Source organism: Folsomia candida, unplaced genomic scaffold (genome assembly GCF_002217175.1).
Source record: "Folsomia candida strain VU population unplaced genomic scaffold, ASM221717v1 Fcan01_Sc036, whole genome shotgun sequence".
In the NCBI taxonomy this organism is placed as follows: Eukaryota; Metazoa; Arthropoda; class Collembola; order Entomobryomorpha; family Isotomidae; genus Folsomia; species Folsomia candida.
Genome location: NW_019091228.1, coordinates 1,107,158 through 1,129,468, shown reverse-complemented (window position 1 = coordinate 1,129,468; position 22,311 = coordinate 1,107,158). Strand labels below are relative to the sequence as shown.

At 36.3% G+C, this 22,311-nt stretch overlaps 3 protein-coding genes and 1 long non-coding RNA gene across 5 annotated transcripts; all 4 read left to right on the top strand.

The window, feature by feature from the left end:
- Positions 1–4,825: 4,825 nt before the first annotated feature.
- LOC118439421 lies at positions 4,826–10,606 on the top strand. Its single transcript, XM_035860722.1, has 3 exons — positions 4,826–5,386; positions 5,679–5,723; positions 9,635–10,606. The coding sequence occupies exons 1-3, from the start codon at positions 5,270–5,272 to the stop codon at positions 9,800–9,802; spliced, it is 330 nt and encodes a 109-aa protein (XP_035716615.1). The 5' UTR covers positions 4,826–5,269; the 3' UTR covers positions 9,803–10,606.
- A 1,235-nt stretch (positions 10,607–11,841) lies between these two features.
- On the top strand, positions 11,842–14,962 carry LOC118439468. 2 transcript variants are annotated; one of them, XM_035860791.1, is made up of 3 exons: positions 11,842–11,975; positions 12,318–12,436; positions 13,197–14,962. In XM_035860791.1, the coding sequence occupies exons 2-3, from the start codon at positions 12,377–12,379 to the stop codon at positions 14,475–14,477; spliced, it is 1,341 nt and encodes a 446-aa protein (XP_035716684.1). In that variant the 5' UTR covers positions 11,842–11,975; positions 12,318–12,376; the 3' UTR covers positions 14,478–14,962. The 2 variants fall into 2 exon arrangements, with proteins under 2 accessions (XP_035716684.1, XP_035716683.1); XM_035860790.1 differs by having other exon boundaries at positions 11,842–12,118.
- Positions 14,963–16,062: 1,100 nt separating this feature from the next.
- Positions 16,063–20,174, top strand: LOC118439444. The gene is made up of 3 exons (XM_035860750.1): positions 16,063–16,230; positions 16,312–16,412; positions 18,024–20,174. The coding sequence occupies exons 2-3, from the start codon at positions 16,359–16,361 to the stop codon at positions 19,326–19,328; spliced, it is 1,359 nt and encodes a 452-aa protein (XP_035716643.1). The 5' UTR covers positions 16,063–16,230; positions 16,312–16,358; the 3' UTR covers positions 19,329–20,174.
- A 596-nt stretch (positions 20,175–20,770) lies between these two features.
- On the top strand, positions 20,771–21,515 carry LOC118439438. Its single transcript, XR_004837423.1, has 2 exons — positions 20,771–21,003; positions 21,059–21,515. It is a non-coding gene; the product is annotated as an uncharacterized LOC118439438 (long non-coding RNA).
- The last annotated feature ends 796 nt before the right edge of the window (positions 21,516–22,311 follow it).

Below are 22,311 nucleotides of genomic sequence, written 5' to 3'. Positions count from 1 at the left end.
ACACAGTGTCAGTGCCACTCGCTGTGGCCGAGTGTCGGTGGACACAGTGTCAGTGCCACTGATTTTGTCCGAGTGTCAGTGGACAAAGTGTCAGTGTCTAGCTCAAACGCGCATCTATGAACGCTACACTTTCATAAGAATGATAATACTTTGATAACCACTTTTGGGACTAACCCAGCATGACAAAGGAGGGTCGTCAGACATACAGGGGTCAGTATAAAACGCTTTTTAACCCACGTGATATGAGTTAAACTTCGCAAAACTGGTTAGAAGCATAGATTTTCGACTATTTGGACCCCTGCGGAAGGCGACGATAAGCGCACATTCACAGATAAGACCTAGATTTAATGGCATTGACAATCCACAAAATTCAATCCACAAAATTCGTGATGTAGGAACACAAATTTGAAGGGTGTGGCATTCATTACAAGGCTGAAACACGACTTTGAAATCCCGGTCCCAGGTTGATTTCGTAAGGACAACACACATTTTACTAGGGTTGCCGCGGGTAACGGGTCGGGTACCCGTTACCCGCATACCCGCACGATTTTTGCGGGTACCCGTTATCTGCGGGTAGTGACAACTACCCGCACGGGTACGGGTAGATCAGTTTTTATTCAATTTTGGCTATAAATTGGCTTACCAACGAAGTTAGAAACTCATCAAGCCTTATATTTACAGAAGTATTATTCTATTATTTGTCCACTTCAAAATTTACCATTTTAAAATAACAAGCGTTTATAGCGAACGTGTCTTTTCGGAAGCACTTGTCACGTCCGGTATGGACCAGGGCAAAACTACCAGTCGAACATGGCGGAGATCCATTGACGTATGATTATAGAAAATTTGCATCGATATAAAATTAACTGGAGGGTTACAAATCGATACATAAAGCAAAGCTATAAGTTTTTGCTTAATTAGTACCCCGGATTTAATCAAGGTCCCGTAGCAGTGCGGGGCAAGCACCTGGATTTAATTACCAGCATTTCGAATTATGTATTTATGTGTTATCTTTTCAGGTTTTAGACTATTCTAAAGACAACGAATCGAATATGCTGGTATCAGAAGAGCAAAAGGTAAATGTGTTTCGCCTTTGCGGAAATTAACATTCTACTTTATTTGCGTACTTTGTATCAGCCAACGTAGACAATCAGACGCTGTAATCATATCCATATGATAATTTAGAGCGTCATTCAAGATACAAAACTCACTTTTACATATTTTTTGATATAACAAGTGATAGAGACGCCTGGGATCATTAAAATTTACATGTGTGGTTCAGTTAGGTAAGGAGCAGTTAGTAAACTGCATAGTCACCAATCTCTTTGCTTTGTGAACCAAGACGTCCCCTGGCTTGATCCGAGGTACTTGTAAGTGAGTTATCCAAAGATGAATTGCCCTATTGAATTGGTGAATTGAATGAAGCATTGATGATGAGTTAGCGAAAGATTGCAAACAACCGTATAAAAAACACTTCTCCGGAAAGAAATTTGGAAATGAAGTTACTCTTGATGAGCTACCTGACTTCATTCTAAATTAATTTTGGATACGGGTGCTTGATATAGAGATTTCAAGCAGAAGGCTGAGGCTCTAAACAGACTATGGGGAAAAGGTGGGAAAAAATTAGTCCAACAAAGTGTCAAGAGTGAAAATGATGTATAATAATCGATAGCATCTCGTTAGACAAACTAAATAAACGGCAAGATGTTTAGTCAATTAGCAAAATTATACAACGAGTCATAAAGCTCTAATGAAACAAATAAAAGTGGGATTTGTACATATCTTGAATCACTCTCTGGATCAGGCTAAGTTTTAGTTGCGTATTTCGGGATTCACTTGCTCTTTTAGTTAAATATTAAAATGTAATGTTTACAAAATCTAATTCAAATCAAATATGCTACCCTGAAATTAGAAACTTATCACGTTTTCTAGTCTTCTTTTAATGAGAGCTGCAACTTTGTGGAGCAACTATTAATTGTTCAAAGGGATCAGGATACAACTTTGGAGGAGATAAGAAAAACCAGTTCCAACTTATTTGAAGGTGTGGCCACCATCTTGACTGAAGTTGAAAGTTTGAAGTACCATATTAACAATGTATGTAAGAGGTTAACGAACTTAACAACGTCTGAGTGAAGTTCTTTAATTACTGATAGTATAATACTTTATTATATAAATATCTACCAGACTTACCCGGAGTTTTACAAGGAACCACCAAAGTCCTGCGGTGACGACAACAATCTTACTGATTCAACATTTCGGAATCAACGTGTAATATTAATTATATCTTGTTGTGTTGTGCTGAATTTTTTGTGTTCTGGATATCTGGGTACTTTCTAGAGTAGTGAATATTTAATAATAAATATATTTGCAAATAGATATTCTGTGACAAGGAGTGGGTCATAGTTCAACGAAGAGGAACCTCTACCCCACCAGGGACGGAGAGGACCAATTTCGAAAGAATTTGGATTGTCTACGAGAATGGGTTTGGCAGCCTTGGAGGAGATTTTTGGCTAGGTTAAACCAATTTGATTTTGCTAAGTGTGGAAAATTATGCAAATTTGCGTTGACTCCTATCTAATCCAGGTTTGAAAACCATCCATGAACTCACAATGGAGGGGTATACACAGTTGCGGGTGGATCTGGAAGATTGGAATGGGGAGAAGAGGTACGCGATGTACGACGTCTTCAAAGTCACGGGTACCCAAGATAAGTACAGACTCACGGTTGCTGGATACACTGGAACTGCAGGTGATTGATTTCCAGCTCCCATGTCATAAATGCTAGAAGTTTCACACCAAAGCGACGTAGAAGTTTCACACAAAGGATTCACCCCTTCGTTCCATGCGTTTTCATCCGTTTGTTTTTCTGGGGCACTCCATTAACACTCCATTTCTGGCACACTCCGGCATGAACCGGGACGGGATGACCTCGTCCCGTCCCGAGTTTCTTCGGGACGAAAAATCTTGTGCCGTCCCGAGTTTCTTCGGGACGAAAAATCTTGTCCCGTCCCGAGTCCCGTCCCGCGTCCCGTCCGGACGGGACGGGATTATCCCGTCCCGTGGGAAAGCCTAGTCACTGGCAGAGTTAAACGATTGGGAAGAAAATCTTTCACTCAATTATCCATTTATTAGAGTCAATCTGCCTTCGGGTATCCCAAAAAGCACTTCAGCTCTTTTAGATCCTAAAAACACGATAAGCTATAAAATGGGGAGCTTTTCTAGACTGGTCAGATATTTTTTTCGCCACCATGTATAATATGTGGATGTGTACACAAATGTGAACACATCCGGTCCATATGCACAAGTTATCTACATACGTCTGACTTCTATTCTGTATTTTGCAGGCGATTCATTAAATTACCATAATGGTTCTCAGTTCACTAAAAGTGACAATGATAACGACGGATACAAATACCGTAATTGTGCCCAAGAGTACCGCAGTGGCTGGTGGTATAATGCGTGCTCTAATGTGCGTAAGTTATACACTATCCATCAAAACAGCGCCCGTTTCTTTATCAGAATTTGTTTATATTGTTTATAGGCCAATCTGAACTCGATATATCGTAATTCGAGCATCGTACAGAAATCTTTGGTAGGAGTGTTATGGCACCACTGGAAGGGTTCTGACTATTCCTATAAGAAAGTTGAAATGAAGATTCGCAAGCCTCCCCAACTTGTCTAAGCCTTGCTGCCTAGGTTACCAACATACTAGCTTAAAAAAGTCATATTTACTCGAAAAGTTCCCTGGCAAAGGTTTAAGTTCGGTAAGTCATAATTTTACATAAGCACATACTATATTCTAACAAAATTCTAAGCTTTATCATTCACCATTTTACACGTAACATATAGCGGGAATTACAATTAGAAATTTTCAAAAATTATACAATTTGGCAATCCCTTGCCCAAATTCATATAGGTATACCAGATTCTAAACACTACTCCAAAATTACATTTGGAATTATATCCAGTAGCGTTTGTTCATTTAATTTAGTTTTTTCTTCAAACTATAAATGAAAAGTAGCACAAATAAATACATATATCAATAAATTTTGAATGAATGAATAATGAGTATATGTTTTTGAAATCCAATTATTATTTAACAAAGAAAAAATATTTCTTTATCGCAAATATATTTCAAATATCTTCTCGTCGAATATTAGTACGTATTTAGTAGCGTGTGTATGTATGTAAATGCGTATCAAAAGCGAAAGTTGGGAAAGGGGTCATCCATACATTACGTCCTCAAAAATTCTCCCTTTTAGCACCCACACACCCAACGTATAAATATATTAAGGGATTTGGAATTTTAACAACCACTCCACCCAAAATAATGACATAATATGGGGACATCCCCAAATAAGGTTTCGGAGCCACGCACTTAAAATTATGTTATCATAACCTTATTCTAGAGTCGACAAATTTCCACTAGATTGTATTTAAGCCCAATTTCTTAAATATGTACATATGTATGTACGCGTAAAATATTAATTAATTGAAAAATTTTATCGACAAATTTTTAAAAAACTTGCGCAATTAAAATTAAAGCTTCATTAATTATCCATTTGTACGCAAAATTTATTTTCACGCACATTGTAATACATAAGTTCGGGTATATGCAAATTCGTAACGGGAACTTTTTTTGCGACACACACATGCAAAAACTAACAGCTCGTGATGCAAGGAAATATCGGGATAAAATTTCTACATATTTACATACATGCGAAGAGTGTGTACGCACGTTCTTAACCTGCTACCCGGATAACTGTGTTACCCGGGTAACAAGGCCCGTGAGTAGGCTGCTATAGTAAACAGCTGCTGAACACGAGTAGAATCACAACGCATCGTTCACGTAATAAAATAAAATTGCTTAAAATATTTAAAAAATAAAATGCAGACACGCGTCAAACCCATGAAATTTTGAAGACTGGGCAAAACTTTATGTTCACAATTGAAAAGCCGATTTAAACGTTTCACAACATTTTGTTACTTGCTAAAGAGTTCATGCATTATTAAAAGTAAATTAATTTTCAATAAATTGCATGTCATAAATAAATTCACAGTTAAAAAAATAATAAGTGAAAGGTTCCAGTGTCACGAAATCATGTTCTAATCAAAACTAATTATTTCTATTTGCACATTGCAAAATTTGGGAAATTAACGATCTACAGAACACATTTATTATACAGTTTGATTGAATTGTTTAAAACTCCGATACATAAAGGAGTAAATACGTTAGGAAAACTTAAAAATGTAAAATTCAAATTTCGAAAATGAGCGAAACGGAAAAATTAAAGACTCGAAAGCGTAAGAAGAAATTCAAAAAAAGAACGACTGCCTCCTCCCACTCAGAATTGTCCCTGAAATCTGACGATGCCTCAAACATACAGGTACATACTTTTATTCTTAAGATTAAACAAGTATGCACGTACATGTATGTAAACAGAGTATGTATGTATACAATTCACGCCAACCTTTGTAAATTTTTAAATCCTAAAAAGTTAGGAAAGTGATATGCGGCTTAAGCATAAAACATGAACATAATTTCAATCAAATCATTGTCCATTTCTACAAATTGAAATAAGAATCTTTCTAATAAGGTTCAAAAATTACCAAGTTATAAACGTTAGAGTGAATGAGGTACCGATTTACATAATTTCCATGTTCATTTAAATACCACAGGATAAGGATAACGATTGGCCGTTTACACCAATTCCAGAAAAACTGGTACGTATTCCCCAATAAATACATAATATTTATTAAATCGATTATTAAAATCTGTCAAAAATCCAAGCATACTTTTCCCTTGCACTCTTAAAAATAATTAGGGTTGCCCCGGGCATAGATCGGATATTTCGCGTACTCCGGCCTCCGCGTACTCCGGCCTCCGCGTACTCCGGCCTCCAGAAAAAGTCGCGTACTCCGGCCTCCGGAGGCCGGAGTACGTACTCCAAGCCCGGAATTCTCCTATCTATGCGATCGGAAATTTTGCGTACTCTGGCCTCCGGCCGGCCATGCGTACTCCGGCCTCCGGCTGGCCACGTGTACTCCGGCCTCCGCGTACTCCGGCCTCCAGAAAAAGCTGCGTACTCCGGCCTCCGGAGGCCGGAGTACGTACTCCAAGCCCGGAGTACTCCGATCTATGGCCCCGGGTAGTGCTACTACCCGGTACCCGGCTACCCGGTATTCGGCCTAAAATCTTTGCCGGGTACCCGGCTACCCGGCCGGGTACCGGGTAATATTAATATATTAAAAATAACGGGAATTTTTCTACTTTTTCTAGAATTTGCAACAATTTTATAAGTTTTAAAAATTACAAGTTAAATTTCTGCAGTGCAGACTTCATATTTAACCTCCACACAAAATTTCAGATCAAAGTAATATTTGGTAAAAATTGGTATGGGACAGTATGGGTCGCCTTCTCCATGGTTACACTCACTGTGGTTACATTTTGCTCCCCCAGTCCAATACGAACCCCACAGGTCATCTAGGTGACCGATGTAGCCTATCTTCGAACTTGTTTCCTATATCTTTGTCCAGTAAACATATGGTATCAATTTCAACTTCTCAGGCTCATGATACATTTATTTATTCCTTCATTTATTGCATAAATGAACCTGATTCATAATTCGTTGACATGAATGCGCTCAAAGTAATTTTAAATTGCGTATGATAATTTCCGAATAAGTGTTGGCCAAGGTTGACCATTCTTTCCGAACGTATTATTTTATAGCAAGAATTAGAATAAAATCCATTGGATTAAATTTTTTATAAGGTTTCGCATTTTAAGTAAGAAAATTGAATATTGAAATTACCCGGCCGGGTAGACCGGGTACTTAAGTATACCCGGCCGGGTACCGGGTAGCTACCCGGTACCCGGGGCAACGCTAAAAATAATGTTATCTTTTCGAAAACTAACAATCAGTAAAAACGACAAAATCCATAGTAAAGTTTGCTCCTTGGTAACTTAGCGTTCCTCTGGAGTTACATAGTATGCTTTATAAAATCTGCCCAAAAGGGTAACATTATTGTTAAGAGTAGCTTTTCCTTCTAATCTCTACTATTAAGGTAGAACCCGTGGTCTTGGTTGACTGCGAGGTTGCCACATGCTCTCGCTCTCCATGCGCTCCCCGACTCAGCCAACCGCCCTGTCACTAGCACCGGCAACATCGCAATGAGTGCATTGAGTGCATCATATATTACGTGACTATATATATAGACTTTATATTGAGTGCATACGCATGCATATGCACACATTGAGTTAATTATTAATTATACACACTCGATGCTCTGTTTCACTGCTGTTCGACAAGAAAATTATAAATTCAAATTTTTAATAACGCAGTAACTTTTCGAATTTTAATCCGATTTCAAAAGTTAAACCCAATTTTTGCTCAGAATAACTTCCCTTAAATTTGAAAAAAAATTAAAAATTTGATATATTAATGCCATTTCTGAATTTTTTAAAATGCTAAAACCAATAATTTTTTTAAATAAAATTATTGTTTTAAATGAATTTTTGTAATTTTATAGAAGTAATTCAGAGCAAAAATTGTGTTCACCTAATTTTTAAAAATTGCTTTCAGGTAGTATACTTCAAGTAACTGGGTTACGACACTTAATTTCCAACTATTAAGGCTTTTAGATTTTTCTAAACATCCGCCACGTAAGAGCAGGGTTCGCCACCCCAGGTTTTTGGGGGTTTGGGGGGCATCAAATCTCCGGAAAACCCCTAATGTTAAAATGGGTCTTTGTGGGTTTTCGCGGGGTTTTTGTGGGTTTTTGCTGGGTTTTTGCGGGGTTTTTGTAAGATTTTAAGGCAGATTGAACAAAATCGCTTAAACTACGACTTACAAGGGAACCTTAAGTACTGTCACCTCTCGATTTCCTTCCAAATAGTCTTAATCGACAGATAATTTAGTGAAACTAAAACTTTGTCATAGAACATGCGGTGCAAAATCACGTTTTCGCGAAATATTTTGCGAGAGCTGCACCAAAACGTGTCATTTTCCCGATGCTTTTAATATAGCCACCAGCCTTCGAACGAACTTTATAGAATATTGATTAATTATAAACCTGTCCGTGTAATTTCAAGCCTGATCACGAGTATGCTATAAGCTGATGCAAATATTTGCCATTTGTTGCAAACTTTTTGCAAAATTTCGCAATTTTAAATTTGGTTGTTTTTTTAATTTTGCAAAATGTGTAAGTGATAAAATTTATTTTTCATGTTGCAAATATTTGCAATTTTTTTGCAACTTGCAAAAATGAATATGGGAAATAATTTTTAAAATTGCTTAAAATTAAAAAGGATTAGTTATTTTAAGTGTTTTCATGAAAAATTTGAACGATGTAAATTTAATGTAAATTTCAATTTTTGCAAATGTTCGTAAATTTTTCGAAATTAGTAAAATGAGTTTTTAAAAAACCTTGCAAAAAAGAGCAAATTTTGTGAGTATGACAAAATTTTAATTTGCGAAATTTTGCAAAAAAAAGTTTGCAAAAATTGGCAAACATGACATCAGTATTCGTGATCAGCTTTGAAATTAAGCGCACAGGTATGTACGCACAGGTTGAACAATATTCTACATATAAACTTCATGAAAAAGCTGCTGGCTATATTAAAAGCATTGGGAAAATGCCAGGTTTTGGTGCAGCTCTCGCTAAATATTTCGCGAAAACGCGATTTTGCAACGCATGTTCTATGACAAAGTTTTAGTTTCACTAAATTATCTGTCGATTAAGGCTATTTGGAAGGAAATCGAGTGATGACAGTACTTAAGGTTCCCTTGTTAGACCAATCCTAACTAAATAGTCAGATTCATCGTGAAGTTTTGGCAATTTTTATGTGCTACTTGAATTTCCAAGTATCATTGCATATTTTCATATTTACATGTTAAACAAGAATTTTCGATTCAACAGTCCAACTTGGACTGTCCAAGTAAATGATAATGCTTAATTAAAATTTCACGATAACTTCGGCATTTATACATAATTCCACCCCCACCCAAATCCACCCCCACTTCGGGGGTGGATTTGGTGTGGGTGGGGTGGAAATTAGAAATGCCGGATAAATTCGTATATTAAATAAGTTTTTCCCTAATACATAATTTTTGGAATTTTGGTTCAACCTGCCCCAAAATCTACAAAAACCCACAAAAACCCCAATAACCCCGGAAAAACCCCCGGGGTTGGGGGTTTCTGGAAAAACTCCGGGGTTTTCCGAACCCTGTGTAAGAGCCTGTTATAAGTTCTGATATTTTTTAATTTGAATTTTAAAAAACATTTTCATTTCCCTTATTATTTGCTTATGATGATTGGTTAATTCGTAATTTGAAAGAAAAAATCAACAAATCGGAAAAATTGCCATAATTTCGCAAAACGACTAATTAATACTAGGAATATTGGCAAAATGTGTACGTTCGGACTTGAAGTTGGAACATCGTACTATTTGATTATGAGGGCGGATATTGCTCTTGGGTTATGGGTCTCCATCTCATATCTTAGCGAGGCGCAGAGCGCCGGGGGGCGAGCGTAGCTAGTAAATAAGTAATATAAATTCACAGCAGGAAAATTCTTACAAATTCGTTCAATAAATAATTTCAATTTACAAAAAAAAATATTTGCATACATTCCAGGACCCCGAGAAAGAGCTGGAAGCTCTGCTAAGAAAACTGGGGCCCGGAAATGTTCCCGCGATCGCGTACAAACTTTACAACCTCCCCTTCGTCGACCACTCCGAGTGCATTTATCTCCTCACCAGAAAAATACTGGAGATCGATCCTTCTCTTCGAAATAGGAAATAAATGCATAAATAAATATGTTATCCATGCAGATCCTGAATTCTTACAGCAAGTCGCTCCGTAGCATGGCTATGATCATGGATACACTCTTAAAAATTACTCTTTTGAAAACGTAGTAAACACACTCTGAATTCAATATTCGCAAAGTATGCGAAATCCAAAGTAACGATACGTAATTGGAGAAAGGTCAAAGCTTATCCTGAATTTAGTGCAATTAATTTCCACAAATAATTTATAATTCAGACTGTATTTGCTGTTCAAAATGGTAGTTATTTTTAAGAGTGTAGATGTATATACATATATTATCCAAATATTAACTTCGTAAACTATTTAAACTACCAGATTAGTAACTAACAAATGGTGCAATTTATTACGGATACAAACTGCATAGATAGTAAACAATGTACAAATTCGAGTATCTTGGGGGTACTCATGGCGATTTGGTAGCATTATTATTTTTTATTAGCAAATAAAACTAAATTTCCAACGTCGCAAAAAAAAGCAAAAAAATTAATTTGCGAACTTGTTAGAAAAACTACAAAATTTCACATGGATGATACAATTGGTACTAAATAAATATTAGTCGTATGAATGAATACCCTTAATACTCTAAATATCTTAAAATATGGCTCACCAGTTACGACATTTGGCAAGCGTCGCAAGATTTATTATTGAAAATCGTGTAACAAACAAACCCTAAAATTTGTACTTACACCATTTCACGATACAAGAACAATTACTGTAATTGAATTACATAAATATGTAAATATGTGTGTTCAAATATAATAAAATATTTCTGCATTAATATATACTGTATTTATGCCGTTTTTATTCATACTCGTTTTATTAAAGTAAATATTTCACAATTGTTTTCATCATAAATATTCAAACCATTCGTCGTTTTAACTTATCTAGGTAATCACATTTTAGCACAAGACGCTTTCCATGAGCGATGATAAACCAAAAAATTTGTAGATTTCAAATTTTTTTTAAAAAGTACAAAAAAAAATTGTTTTTTAACTCGGCATTGAGTCTCATTGAGAGATAATTGATGCGTATTTTCATATTTTCTAACAAAAATGTGTACATTTCCATCAGGATGGATTATATATTTACAAAGAGGTTTTCTTTGATCGTGGTTGAGACATACATTTTAGGATAAAAAGGGTTACTACGCTACAATTGTGATTAAGGGAACGTCCATATATTACGTCATCATTCTAGCGGGTTTAGTAGTTCTTCCTATCCTTCCCATGATAAAATTCCATATCTCTTAATGTGCACGTTGGGTGCTGTAGTCGAGAATTTTTTATGTATGCCGTTATGTATGGATGGTCCCTTGTCTCCAATCTTCGCGTAGCAGCAAACAAAGGAGCATTGACCTGAATAGATATTTATGGAGGAAAAGGGCTCGAATTTTGTGCCCCATTAAATACATTTGTATGTAAATATGTTGTCCTTGTACTTGCTAGAATTGATGCATTAGAGTTGAGTCGGCTATCCGACTTCCAGAAATTATCCATCCAAATTGAATCCGAATCATCGGGGTTGGGTGTGTATTCAACTAAAAAATTCGGGTTTGGTTCGGGTGCATATTTATATGTATCTTCCTACAGAAAAAACTCGGATTCGGTTGGGATAGCTAATTTACGCCCGAGATATTCGGATTTGGTGCAGAGAGAAATTGTTTTCAACCAAAATAATCGGATAGCTATGCTCCAATCGAAAAATTGGGATTCGGGCCGGATCGACATTTTTTCATCCGAAATATGAAGACTCTGTCTGAATTGATATTTTTCAGACTGTTCGCATCCGAAAAATATGCGTGGATATTTTTCATCCAAAATATGAAGACTCGGCTCGGATGGGTATTTTTCATCCCAAATATCCAGTCTCGGTCTGAATTGATATTTTTCATCCGAAATTCTCATCATCTGTTCAAACGGATATTGTACCCCAAATATTCGGATCCGGTTCGGCTGGATCAGAAAAAGTGTAGAACCGACTCTACTCTAGTACATAAGTACATATGTATGTATGTGTGGAGGGGAAAGAATGAATCATTCAGTCATCATTTGTAGCATGAACTTCATCCGGCACACACGGTGGTGGTGTTCCCACGTAACTTTCTCGCCCAGTTGTTTTTAGAAAAACTTCTCGGAAACATTAAAAAAGGGTACATACACCATCTGCATAATTAAATCTGTTCACAATTCACAATTATCGGGTGGTGACTTCACTACGTATGTATGCAACTTAATTATTTTACTAACTCGAGATAAATACGTACACTCTTAATAATCCGGTAAAGTCACACAGGTAATGATTTATCGGTAATAAATTTGGTAATAATATTTTACCAGGTAGTAAAAATTCGTTACCATGATGGTAAAACTTTATTACCAAACCACTACCACACGGTACAACTTATCATTACCACTTTGGTAAAGTCATATAGTTGTGCTTTTCGGTAATGTTTATTACCAGATTATTTACAGTGTAACTGCAATTTTTTTAGGACTGCTGTACAACTGGAGCTATTTCAATAACTGGATTGGATTTTTTATCAAAATTGCTATGGCCCGTACCAACGACTACCGTGATAATAATCCACATCTCGCCGTTTTACTGCCAGAAGTAAGTTTGGACAGATGTAGATATTTATTTATGTATTTTGCAAGAAATACTTAACTTTTATAAAAAAAAACTTCTGAAATTTGATGAATAACAAATGTGCATATACAGGGTGGTTTAAACGTTACGCTACAATGAGCAATTTTTCAAATGGGAAAAGCCCACAAATCTCCATTAGTTACACGATTTGGGATTGACATTTGTGCTAATTATTATCAAAACTGGTGGAACACTGATGCCAAAATTCTTAAAATGTTCAATTTCAGAGACGAACTTTCAGTAACTAATGGAAATTTAAGGATTTTCCCCATTGCAAAATTTTCCATTGTAGCCTGACACCTCCCTGTATCTACTAATTAAAGTACCCATAATTTTATAAATTTAACACTACTTCTATCCTTGTGGAAACCGAATTTATTTAGGAATCAAATACGAAAATCCCGAATAAATCCAAAAGTTTATACCCAGCCGAAAGGCCACAGACAAAGATCAGTAAAAGCCCCAATAATGTTATTAATTGCCATAAATAGTAGCTCAGTGGTCAGAGCACTTGACATGAATTTAAGGGAGCCCTGGTTCGATTCCCGGCTGGGTAACATTTTTTGGCATTATTAGGGATTTTCGGATTTGATTCCTAAATACCAATAAATTTATATATTTAATTTGTTTATCAATAGCTTAAAAGAGAACGTACATATATTACGTCATGAAAAAGGGGGATTGCTATTTTTGCGTTGCCTATCTTAATGTATAAAACTTTCAGATCGTACAAAGAATCCCGACCTTCCTCCCCACCTCCGTCCTTCTCACGTGCACACAGATCAACTCCACGTGGGAAGCAGCCGCCCGCAAGAGACTCCTCTTCCAAAGCTGGCTTACCGTCGACCCCGAAAACATCACGGATTACACAAACGTCGTCACTGCCCGGGGTTCCTGTCCCCGAAATATCGGTTTCTTTCGCGTCAAAAATCCCGCCATATGCTCCCAACCCGCCTGGCTTTCCTTCACTTCGGAACACGGCCACAAAATTAAACTCCTCCAGATAAATTTAACCTTACGAAATCCCACGTGGCCTCAATATTTATCAAATTTAGCAACCTCCTTCCCCAATTTGACCTCTCTCAAACTATTCATTTCCCTCCCAAACAATTCCGACCTTACAAATTCCCCCCCTCAATCAAATCCCCCCCTGGATAACTTCACCTTCCCGAAGCTTAAACATCTCGAATTCACCTCGTACAGCGTGCCGGAAGGATGTCCCCACCTGCACGCCATGATAACTCGAATGATCCCGCTCTTTCCAAACCTTCGCGCGCTTTCCTGCATCGAACGGGGGCAATCTGTGCTCGAACATTTTCTCACTTTTGCCCCAACTTTGACCTCGATATTATTAAAAAATGCAAAATTAAGGAACCCACTGCGCCTCAATCTTACAAATTTGACCCGCCTCGAATTTTCCCAGTGTTGGTCAAGACCTTCCGATTTGCCTAAGTTGCTCCGAATTGGGTCGGGAACTTTGGTTCACGTGAAAATTTATGTTTCCGAAAATGTCGATCCGTCCCACCGATTCGACAGATTCGGCAGGCATCCCGTCATCTTCCCGATAATGGAAAGATTGACGATTTTCGAACTTGCGCAAAGTCCACGGGTCGACAGTTCCTTGCTCGAAAACTCGCCAGTGGCGCCAGGGATTCAGTTAAAATTTAAACAGGGTGAGAATAACGATCCGGAAAAGAGGTTAGATTATGCCGTACAGTTCCCGGTTTTGGAAAAGATCAAAATTTCCAAAATGGAAAATAATTCCTCAAATTATGGGCAACGCGGGTTAACCGAGCAGGAATATTTTGCGACGGGCAAGGCCTTTCTGTACGATTCGTTTCTGTATAATGGAAATTCGCAGGGGTTGACCGTGACGAAGTTGGACATTCCGTTCCCACCGGGTTCTTGTGGTTGTCTTGAGACAGAGGAGGCCTCCATCTTTTGGGACAGGGTGATAGCAATGTTTCCAAATGTGGAGAGATGTCATGCCATGGGGACGAGGTAAAAATTATGGCGAGGAAAGTTTGTAAATATGTTCAGGCTAATTTTAGAAATTCTAATTTTAGAAATCTTAATTTTATAAATTATAAAAATCGCAATCACTCGCAACACAATACATACGAAATTTTAGGGGTATTCATTCGTAGAATATTTAACTTTTCCGACATATTGTAAGCGGCGTAAAATTTTGTCGTACAAAATCAACTTATGTATAATGTTATGATTTTTACTCAGCTTGACGCCTTGTCTTTTTTCTTCGTAACCTTCGTATTTTACTAAACTAAAGATAATTGGAGTGCAAATACACTCAGGATCAGTGTGCTTACGAATTATCATCACATATAATAAAATACTTTTAATTGTACATACGCAGTGCATTTAGATAGATAACTTCATATTAAATTTATTAATTATTTCGTAATTGTTATTTCAATTCCTTCAAAAATTTATAACCCTACATGTTGTTACTAAATAAATTAAATATGTAAAACCAGCTTTGAAAAATCTATCAGTTCATGAGTAAATTGAATTTTCATTTGAGATTTAAAATCTTATCTGGATTTAAATAAGTTACATCATAAGTTCATTTATCTGCAAGTACATGCATGCATTAGTGCATAAATTTGTAAGTTTTCTTTCTATGGACAATAATGATTTTTATAAATTACGGATAATTTTAAGTAAACATTTATTCCAAGTTTTTCATCTGCAAGCATACACTTTGGATACATAGTAAAATTAATTTTGGAAAAATTTACAAAACATTTCCAATACTTAAGTCAGTGGAACCCTGTCTGATCCTCGTTGAGGGATTTTATGGGTATGCTTACTAAATACGAAGGAGAATGTGAATGCGATTGTTTCCTATTTCCATGTATGGATTTAGTTACAAATAAGGGAGGAATGTCCTCAGTCCAGATATATCGAAAGGGTTCTAATTCTCTAAACTATTTTAAGATTACACTCTTAACAATATTTAGTGTTACCCTTTTGAAAAGTGTTGAAAAGGACTTTGAATTTTATGCCTGGTAAACTACGCTTAATCCTTGGGTTAGTAATGCCTAAAGTTTACTCAAGATTTTAATACTAACAATGCGATGGTATGAAGTGTAACCCTCCGATTTGGTTGAAATTTCGAAATTAAGTGGTCCATATTAATGCAACCAACGTTTCTTCAGGCAGTTTGTGCGATGGTCAGAATTTGGCAAAATATTTGAGGTTAAAGTTGAAAAATGTGTAATTTTTAGCACGGGAAGACAATAGAAGTTGTGGTTTGCTTCCTCCGCCTGGTTACCAGGCGGTTTTTACCAGGCGGAGCAACTTCGATTGTCTTCCCGTGCTAAAAATTACACATTTTTCAACTTTAATCTCAAATATTTTGCCAAATTCTGACCATCGCACAAACTGCCTGAAGAAACGTTGGTTGTATCGACATGGACGACATAATTTAGAAATTTCATCCAAATCGGAGGGTTACACTTCACACCATCGCATTGTAAGTATAGTTTACTGAATACGGAATTGCTAGTGCATTTGCTTTTTAAAAGGGTAACAATATTTTTTAAATTGTATTCTGTTCGGCTGTTCTCTGTGCACAGAAGTGTTTAATGGACAGAACTGAACATTGACCCATCATTTGGAATTTTAATCTCTGACAATCCACTGTTTCCACGTCACTTTTTCAACTAAATTTAATAAAACTTGCATTTTACTGTGTGACCGATTCTCTAATAGTAAAACTAAAAGTAATTACACAGGTAGGCCATAGGTGAATCAATTTTCAAACGAAATTTATTTTCATAAACAAGATGTATAACTTTTAATTTTGCTTTTACAAGTATCGCACAACTGGAGCTAAATAATTGGATTTTTAATTCAAATTATTATGGACGGTAACCAAGACAACGGTATTCCTCATCTCGCCCTTGTCCTTCCCGAGGTATGTTTGCACATTTGCCTAATACTTGTACGACGTAAAAAGGTTCAAACTTATAAAAAGTCGTATTTTATGGTATGGTGAAAGCATGGTTCCCAATATTACAGAATGCATTTTATCTATATCAAAAGCTCTTAATTTTGTCCAAAACATGTATCCCTCTTAGCAATTTTATGTGTAGAATATTGTTTAGTATGCTAAACAATATTTTAAACGCATTTAAAAGCATCTACTAAAAAACTGAAAATTTTAATCGCTAAAATTGCACCAATTTAACTATCTTTCGTCATTTTAATGTAAGACGCGCCCGCATATTGTAAGTGTCAGAACGTTTTAGATCAGCAAAAATGAATGCGCGAATCAATTGTAATGAAACTTTTGTGTTATACTAATGATGAGTATACGGAGGTTTTGAAGTCCTTCAATGGTCCAAATATATCTTCCATGCAGGTGGAGAGAGGACTTTGTCGCACACCCCTCTTGAGGGCTTTGCCACACGTTTTCCCAACGTCCATGATGACTATCTCCATACCCTGCTGAAATTCTTCCAAATTTTTTGGTGTTAATTTTTTCTGAGTATATTGTTTCTTAATTAATGCCCAAAATCTTTCAATGGGTCTACGCTGAGGTACGTTTGGAGCGTTGTCTTTTTTCTAGACGAAATCGGTTTTTTCCCCTTGAAGGTACCCTGTGACTATTTTGGCATTCTAGCACGTATCCATGTCAGGCCATAATAACGCCCTTTTGTTCTTGATAGAGGAAGTCAATCTTTCGAAGATACGCTCTTTAAAATAAAGTTCAAAGTTCACATTCCTCGTGGAAGCGAATGGATTTGACACCTTCCAATTTTGGTCGATGTCCGGCCATTTTATGTATTTCATTGGAAATTTTGCTTGGGTTTGAATTTATATTTCGAACGAACGTCATTTTTACTTCTACATGAGTAGAACTTTACACAATTGACGCTTCGAGGTCAACAAGGCAGTAGTTTTCATCATCCACGACGAGAAAATTCTGGGAATCGATTTTAACATTTTCTCAAAAAGTTTTGGAACATTTGTTTCAGCTCCAGCTTTTTCGTCGTCCTTGTATTTTGGTGCAGTTTTAATGTTGCACGTTTTGAAGCCTATCTTATTGGCTTCGATCTTGCGAAGATAGGTTTTTGAAATTTTTAGTTGTCTGCGTACAACCCTCACGGATATGTTGGGGTAGCCTCTAAAAGATTTTTTCAAGTTTCTCGTCAGTGTATTGGTCTTCAGGCGGACACGTGGAGACGGCGAAATTTTATATTTTGCATTTTTACGATCCTTAGATATCTCTACTGCATGTCTAATTTCGTCCGGGGCATAGCTTCAAAAATGAAATGGTCATGAGCCATTTTCCGATTCGAGAAAATCAATTTTTCGCACGAGTGGCAAACTCATTTTTTCACCTCCTCTACATTTTGTGCTGTCATTTTCTAACGAAAAGAGATAATCAAATTCTGCTTTCCGTTTTAGAAATCTTATGCAATTTGCCAATTTGCATGCTTTTTACATATGCAAAATTAATTGTTAATTGGTTGAACCAATAGTGGGAACCTTGACACTTACAATATGCACGTCTTACATGTAGATTATCCAAAAAATTGCTGCCTTTCTCCCCACGTGCGACCTGCTCACATGCACTCGGATCAACTCCACGTGGGAAACCGCCGTCCGGAGGAAGCTCCTCTCTATCAGCCGGATAACCCTTGACCCAGAAAAAATTGACCTTTACACAAAACATGTCACCGCCCGGGGATCCTGTCCCACGAATATTTCGTTCTTCCCGTTCGATGATCCCGCCACATTACTCCTCCCGCTCTGGCAAAATTTCATTTCTGAACATGGCCGCAAGATGGAAAGTTTACAGATAAGTTTGGCCTTAGGCGAGGTGCCCACGTGGCTCCACTATTTATCCCACTTATCAAAATCCTTCCCTAATTTAACCTTTCTCAAGTTATTCCTCTCACCTCGAGACCCACGTGACGATACAGTTTCAAAATTCCCGCCCAATCCTAATATTTCCTTTCCAAAAGTAAACAATCTTTTCATCAAGGTGTACCACGTGCCAGAAGGGTGTCCCCACCTGCTCTCCATGTTAACCCAGTTGGTCCCCTTACTTCCAAATATTCGCGGGTTATTCCTGCTCGAAAGGGGGCAATCTGTGCTTGAACACTTGCTCAATTTTGCACCAACTTTGACCTCTGTCTTCATGAACAGCCCAAAATTACCCTCCCCTGTTAAACTTAATCTGGCAAATTTAACCCGCCTAGAATTTGCGCAGTGTTGGGCGCGAACTTCTGATTTGCCTAAATTGCTCCTAATTACGGCAGGAACTTTGCAACATTTGAAACTTTACGCGACGGAAAATGCCGATCCGAGCGATCCAATCCACCGATTCTGCATTCATTCTATCCATTTCCCGATAATGGAAAAATTAAAAATTTTTGAAATTGTGCAAAGTCAGGTGACGAACCGGAACATATATGGAAATTGTTTAGTTTCTCCCGCCATAAGATTTAAATTTCAGAATAGCGGGGAAAGAAGGTTGGATTATCCAGTCCAGTTCCCAGTTTTGGAGACGATTCGCATTTCGAAAATGGAATTGGACCCACATTTTTCAAATTTTGGGAATAATGTGTTAACGAAGCAGGAGTATTTTGCGACGAGCAAGGCCTTTTTGTACAATTATTTCCTCCACGAAAGTAATTCAAAGGGTTTGACCGTTAAGAAATTGGACATTCCGTACCCGCCCTGTTTTAATAAAGGGATCGGCGGGGAGAGGTGTTTAGCCTTTTGTGACTGCATCGAGACGGGGGAGATCTCCGAATTTTGGGACAGGGTGATAGCAATTTTTCCAAATTTGGTGAGATTTCATGCGATGGGGGCAAGGTAGACAAAAGATAATTAACTTTGGGGATGTAAAGAGGTGGGAAGCCGGATGAGAATTTAAAACATCATATTTTTCCCAAAACGTGAGTTGATTAGATTATGTGAGTGAGTAAACTTGAGTTAAACATTGACTTTACATTTTAAAAATTCGTTATTAGTGCATCACATATTTCGGTTGTCGAAAATATTGAGATAAATATACGTACTTGTATATTTATACTTATATTTATATACATAGATATGTAGAAATATATAATCTGTATTTTGCTTAGAGCTGCAAAATCCGTTCCGAATTTTATAATTTTTGGATTTCGGACCAAATTCGGATTTAATTCGTTGACAATGTATTAAAATACATATATTTTTATGTTCATATTTTTGGGATTTTTACATTAATTTTGGACGTATCTATCATTGGTGGACATTACACTTTCCTCGCTAACTTCGAACTTGGCCTCCAATCAAGGTTGATGTAATTTAATTCAATTTATCCTGGCATCCTAGGCTCTCCTGCCAAAGTCCAAAATTTGGACTTTGGCATGAAAACAGGCGACCAAACCCATGCTAAATTACGACTTGAATTACACTAAATTAGACTAAATTAAACACGTGTACGTAGGTATTGATGATGAATAGCTATTCACTCGCGATCCATGCGGTGTTTGCATGCTTTGTGTATGCATGCATGTACACACAAGGCTGGAATGATGTGCCATTATTGCGTGCAAATGCCCTATGCAAAAATTTTATGAAGCCACAAGTGCAACTTAAAAATTTAATATGATTAAGGATCTAAATCTACACCAGGGTTGCTTAATTAATTGACTATGTACATAATTACTTATTAATAATTTCGGTTTCCTGACGAGACTAATTAATTGAGTAATTACATAATTACTCGGTTACTAAATAATTACATCAATATAGAAATTAATTACTATTAGAAATAGATTATTTTAATGCAGATATATTTATTCCAAGCTTTCAATACTACACTTGTATCATCGGGATTTTTTAAAAAATAAATTACTTTACTTACTTTTATGAATTTACGTAATTGGATATTATTTAATTATCCAATTGAAAATTAATTAAACTTCTACATATGTATGTATAACCATTAAGGCTAATGTATTAAAGAGTTGTAATTAAAGATTAAAATTTTGATTAATCAGTATTCGACCAACTAGAACGAACCAAGGAAAGGTGAATATGTAATTGATACCGGACATCTATTTAAGAACAAAATTAATCCTCCCGATCGTTTAAAATAGATCTCGCAATTCAATATGTTGCATAATACCTATTCAAATTCTAGACTTTTAACATTAATTAATTACTTTAAGACTAAATTAAATCCCCCAATTACAAGTTTATTTGAACAAAATAATTACTCAATTTAGTTTTTAGATTTTTCGTATTATTTATTAAATAATTTATTACTACAACCCTGACCGACATGTTAAGCAACTTACTTGGGACGAAATGGGATCGCTTACACTTGGATCATCTCAAAAGCAAAGCTCAATCGTAATTTTGCTCCCAATCTACGATCAACGTCTCGAAGTTTTTTTTTAATTTTCTAAAAAATACTTCGTTAAATAAAAATATTGCAGACATGTTAAAGCTAACTCTTATCTTGATTCTCTCTCTGGCTTTAATTAGCTATTGCTGCGCAGGTAAATAATTTATTACGTAATAATGTTGAATCTTAAAAAAGAGAGTTTTTTAAAGAGATTTTTTAAAATTGAACAACCCTACCTTTTCCGGTCTGTTAAACAACGTGGTTGGGGTTGTGGGAGACGACGTTTCAAACCTGGGTCAAGAACTGAGAAACGTCACAGGATGGGTGGGAAACATCACAGACGTGTACCTTGGGTGAAATTTCTCAAATTTGTGAAATTTTCCTCTGGTTCAAAAACGCTGACCGGAATTTCTATCTACATATTTGCGTCACCTCATATTAAGTCAAAATATGATTAAACTGTCTCAAACTGGACTTGTGTCCAGTGAAAAAAATTGTGTTTTTCAAAATTGTAATCTGAATATTAATTTTATTGATTGATTTTACCATAAAATCTACCACTTTTTCTAAATTCCCAGTTTAATCATTACAGTAATTAGTTAAATATTATACATATTTAATCAGAGAAAATAAAGTCATCATTTGTGAATTTAATTATTATCAATACATATCATTAGTACCAATCCGAACATAAATGTCGTTACATAATTGTCGTTTACATATTTGTCGTATCACCGCAGGCAGGGACGGGGTGACAAATATGTAAAGACAAATATGTAACCGACAATCATGTAACGACATTTATGTAAACGTATTTCAGTGTATATTCGTCGGGTTACATATTTGTCGGGTAGCATAAAATTCAGTTACATAAATGTCGTACCACCGCATAATTTCTTTATCAAAATTATCATGGACCGCAACCAAGATAACAATCCACATTTCTCTCTTATACTTCCCGACGTATGTTTGTATATGTATACAGTTGTTTTTAATATACGACGTTTTTTAAAGTTTTCTGAAATATGCATTGTTATAGCGAAAACGTACCAACTTACAGATAATTTCATGGGTATGGACTTGAGTATGTAAATATGTATGTACGTGCATCTATTTACAAGGTTGAACCTTGTCCTTGTAAAAAATAAATACAAGAAGACAAATGAATATAAATACACAGACGAATTCATTTTTACGCAAATTGATTCATTCCATATGCAAAGTTGGATTGGTTAAAAGTAGAATTTCCTCAATTTGCATTCTTCCTCGAACGAAATCATGTCGCTTCTGTAAAACTTCAAGTTTACCGAGCTACTTCCTACTAGTTAAATAAAATTGATATAAAGAAACACATTTCGGGCATTCGTTATATAAGCGCGGTCGATTTTCGTTGTAATGAAATCCCTCTTCAGGTATGTAACGGATTTTACATATTTATGCAAATGCAGACATTCTGTTTGAA

What these genes read in the sequence shown, in the direction of transcription:
- LOC118439421 (XM_035860722.1), top strand. Translation starts at nt 5,270, where the DNA reads ATGAGCGAAACGGAAAAATTAAAGACTCGAAAGCGTAAGAAGAAATTC. An exon ending in ACGATGCCTCAAACATACAG is followed by an intron (nt 5,387 to 5,678) that starts GTACATACTTTT and finishes TAAATACCACAG; the next exon opens with GATAAGGATAACGATTGGCC. An exon ending in CACCAATTCCAGAAAAACTG is followed by an intron (nt 5,724 to 9,634) that starts GTACGTATTCCC and finishes CATACATTCCAG; the next exon opens with GACCCCGAGAAAGAGCTGGA.
- LOC118439468 (XM_035860791.1), top strand. Translation starts at nt 12,377, where the DNA reads ATGGCCCGTACCAACGACTACCGTGATAATAATCCACATCTCGCCGTT. An exon ending in TCGCCGTTTTACTGCCAGAA is followed by an intron (nt 12,437 to 13,196) that starts GTAAGTTTGGAC and finishes TAAAACTTTCAG; the next exon opens with ATCGTACAAAGAATCCCGAC.
- LOC118439444 (XM_035860750.1), top strand. Translation starts at nt 16,359, where the DNA reads ATGGACGGTAACCAAGACAACGGTATTCCTCATCTCGCCCTTGTCCTT. An exon ending in TCGCCCTTGTCCTTCCCGAG is followed by an intron (nt 16,413 to 18,023) that starts GTATGTTTGCAC and finishes TCTTACATGTAG; the next exon opens with ATTATCCAAAAAATTGCTGC.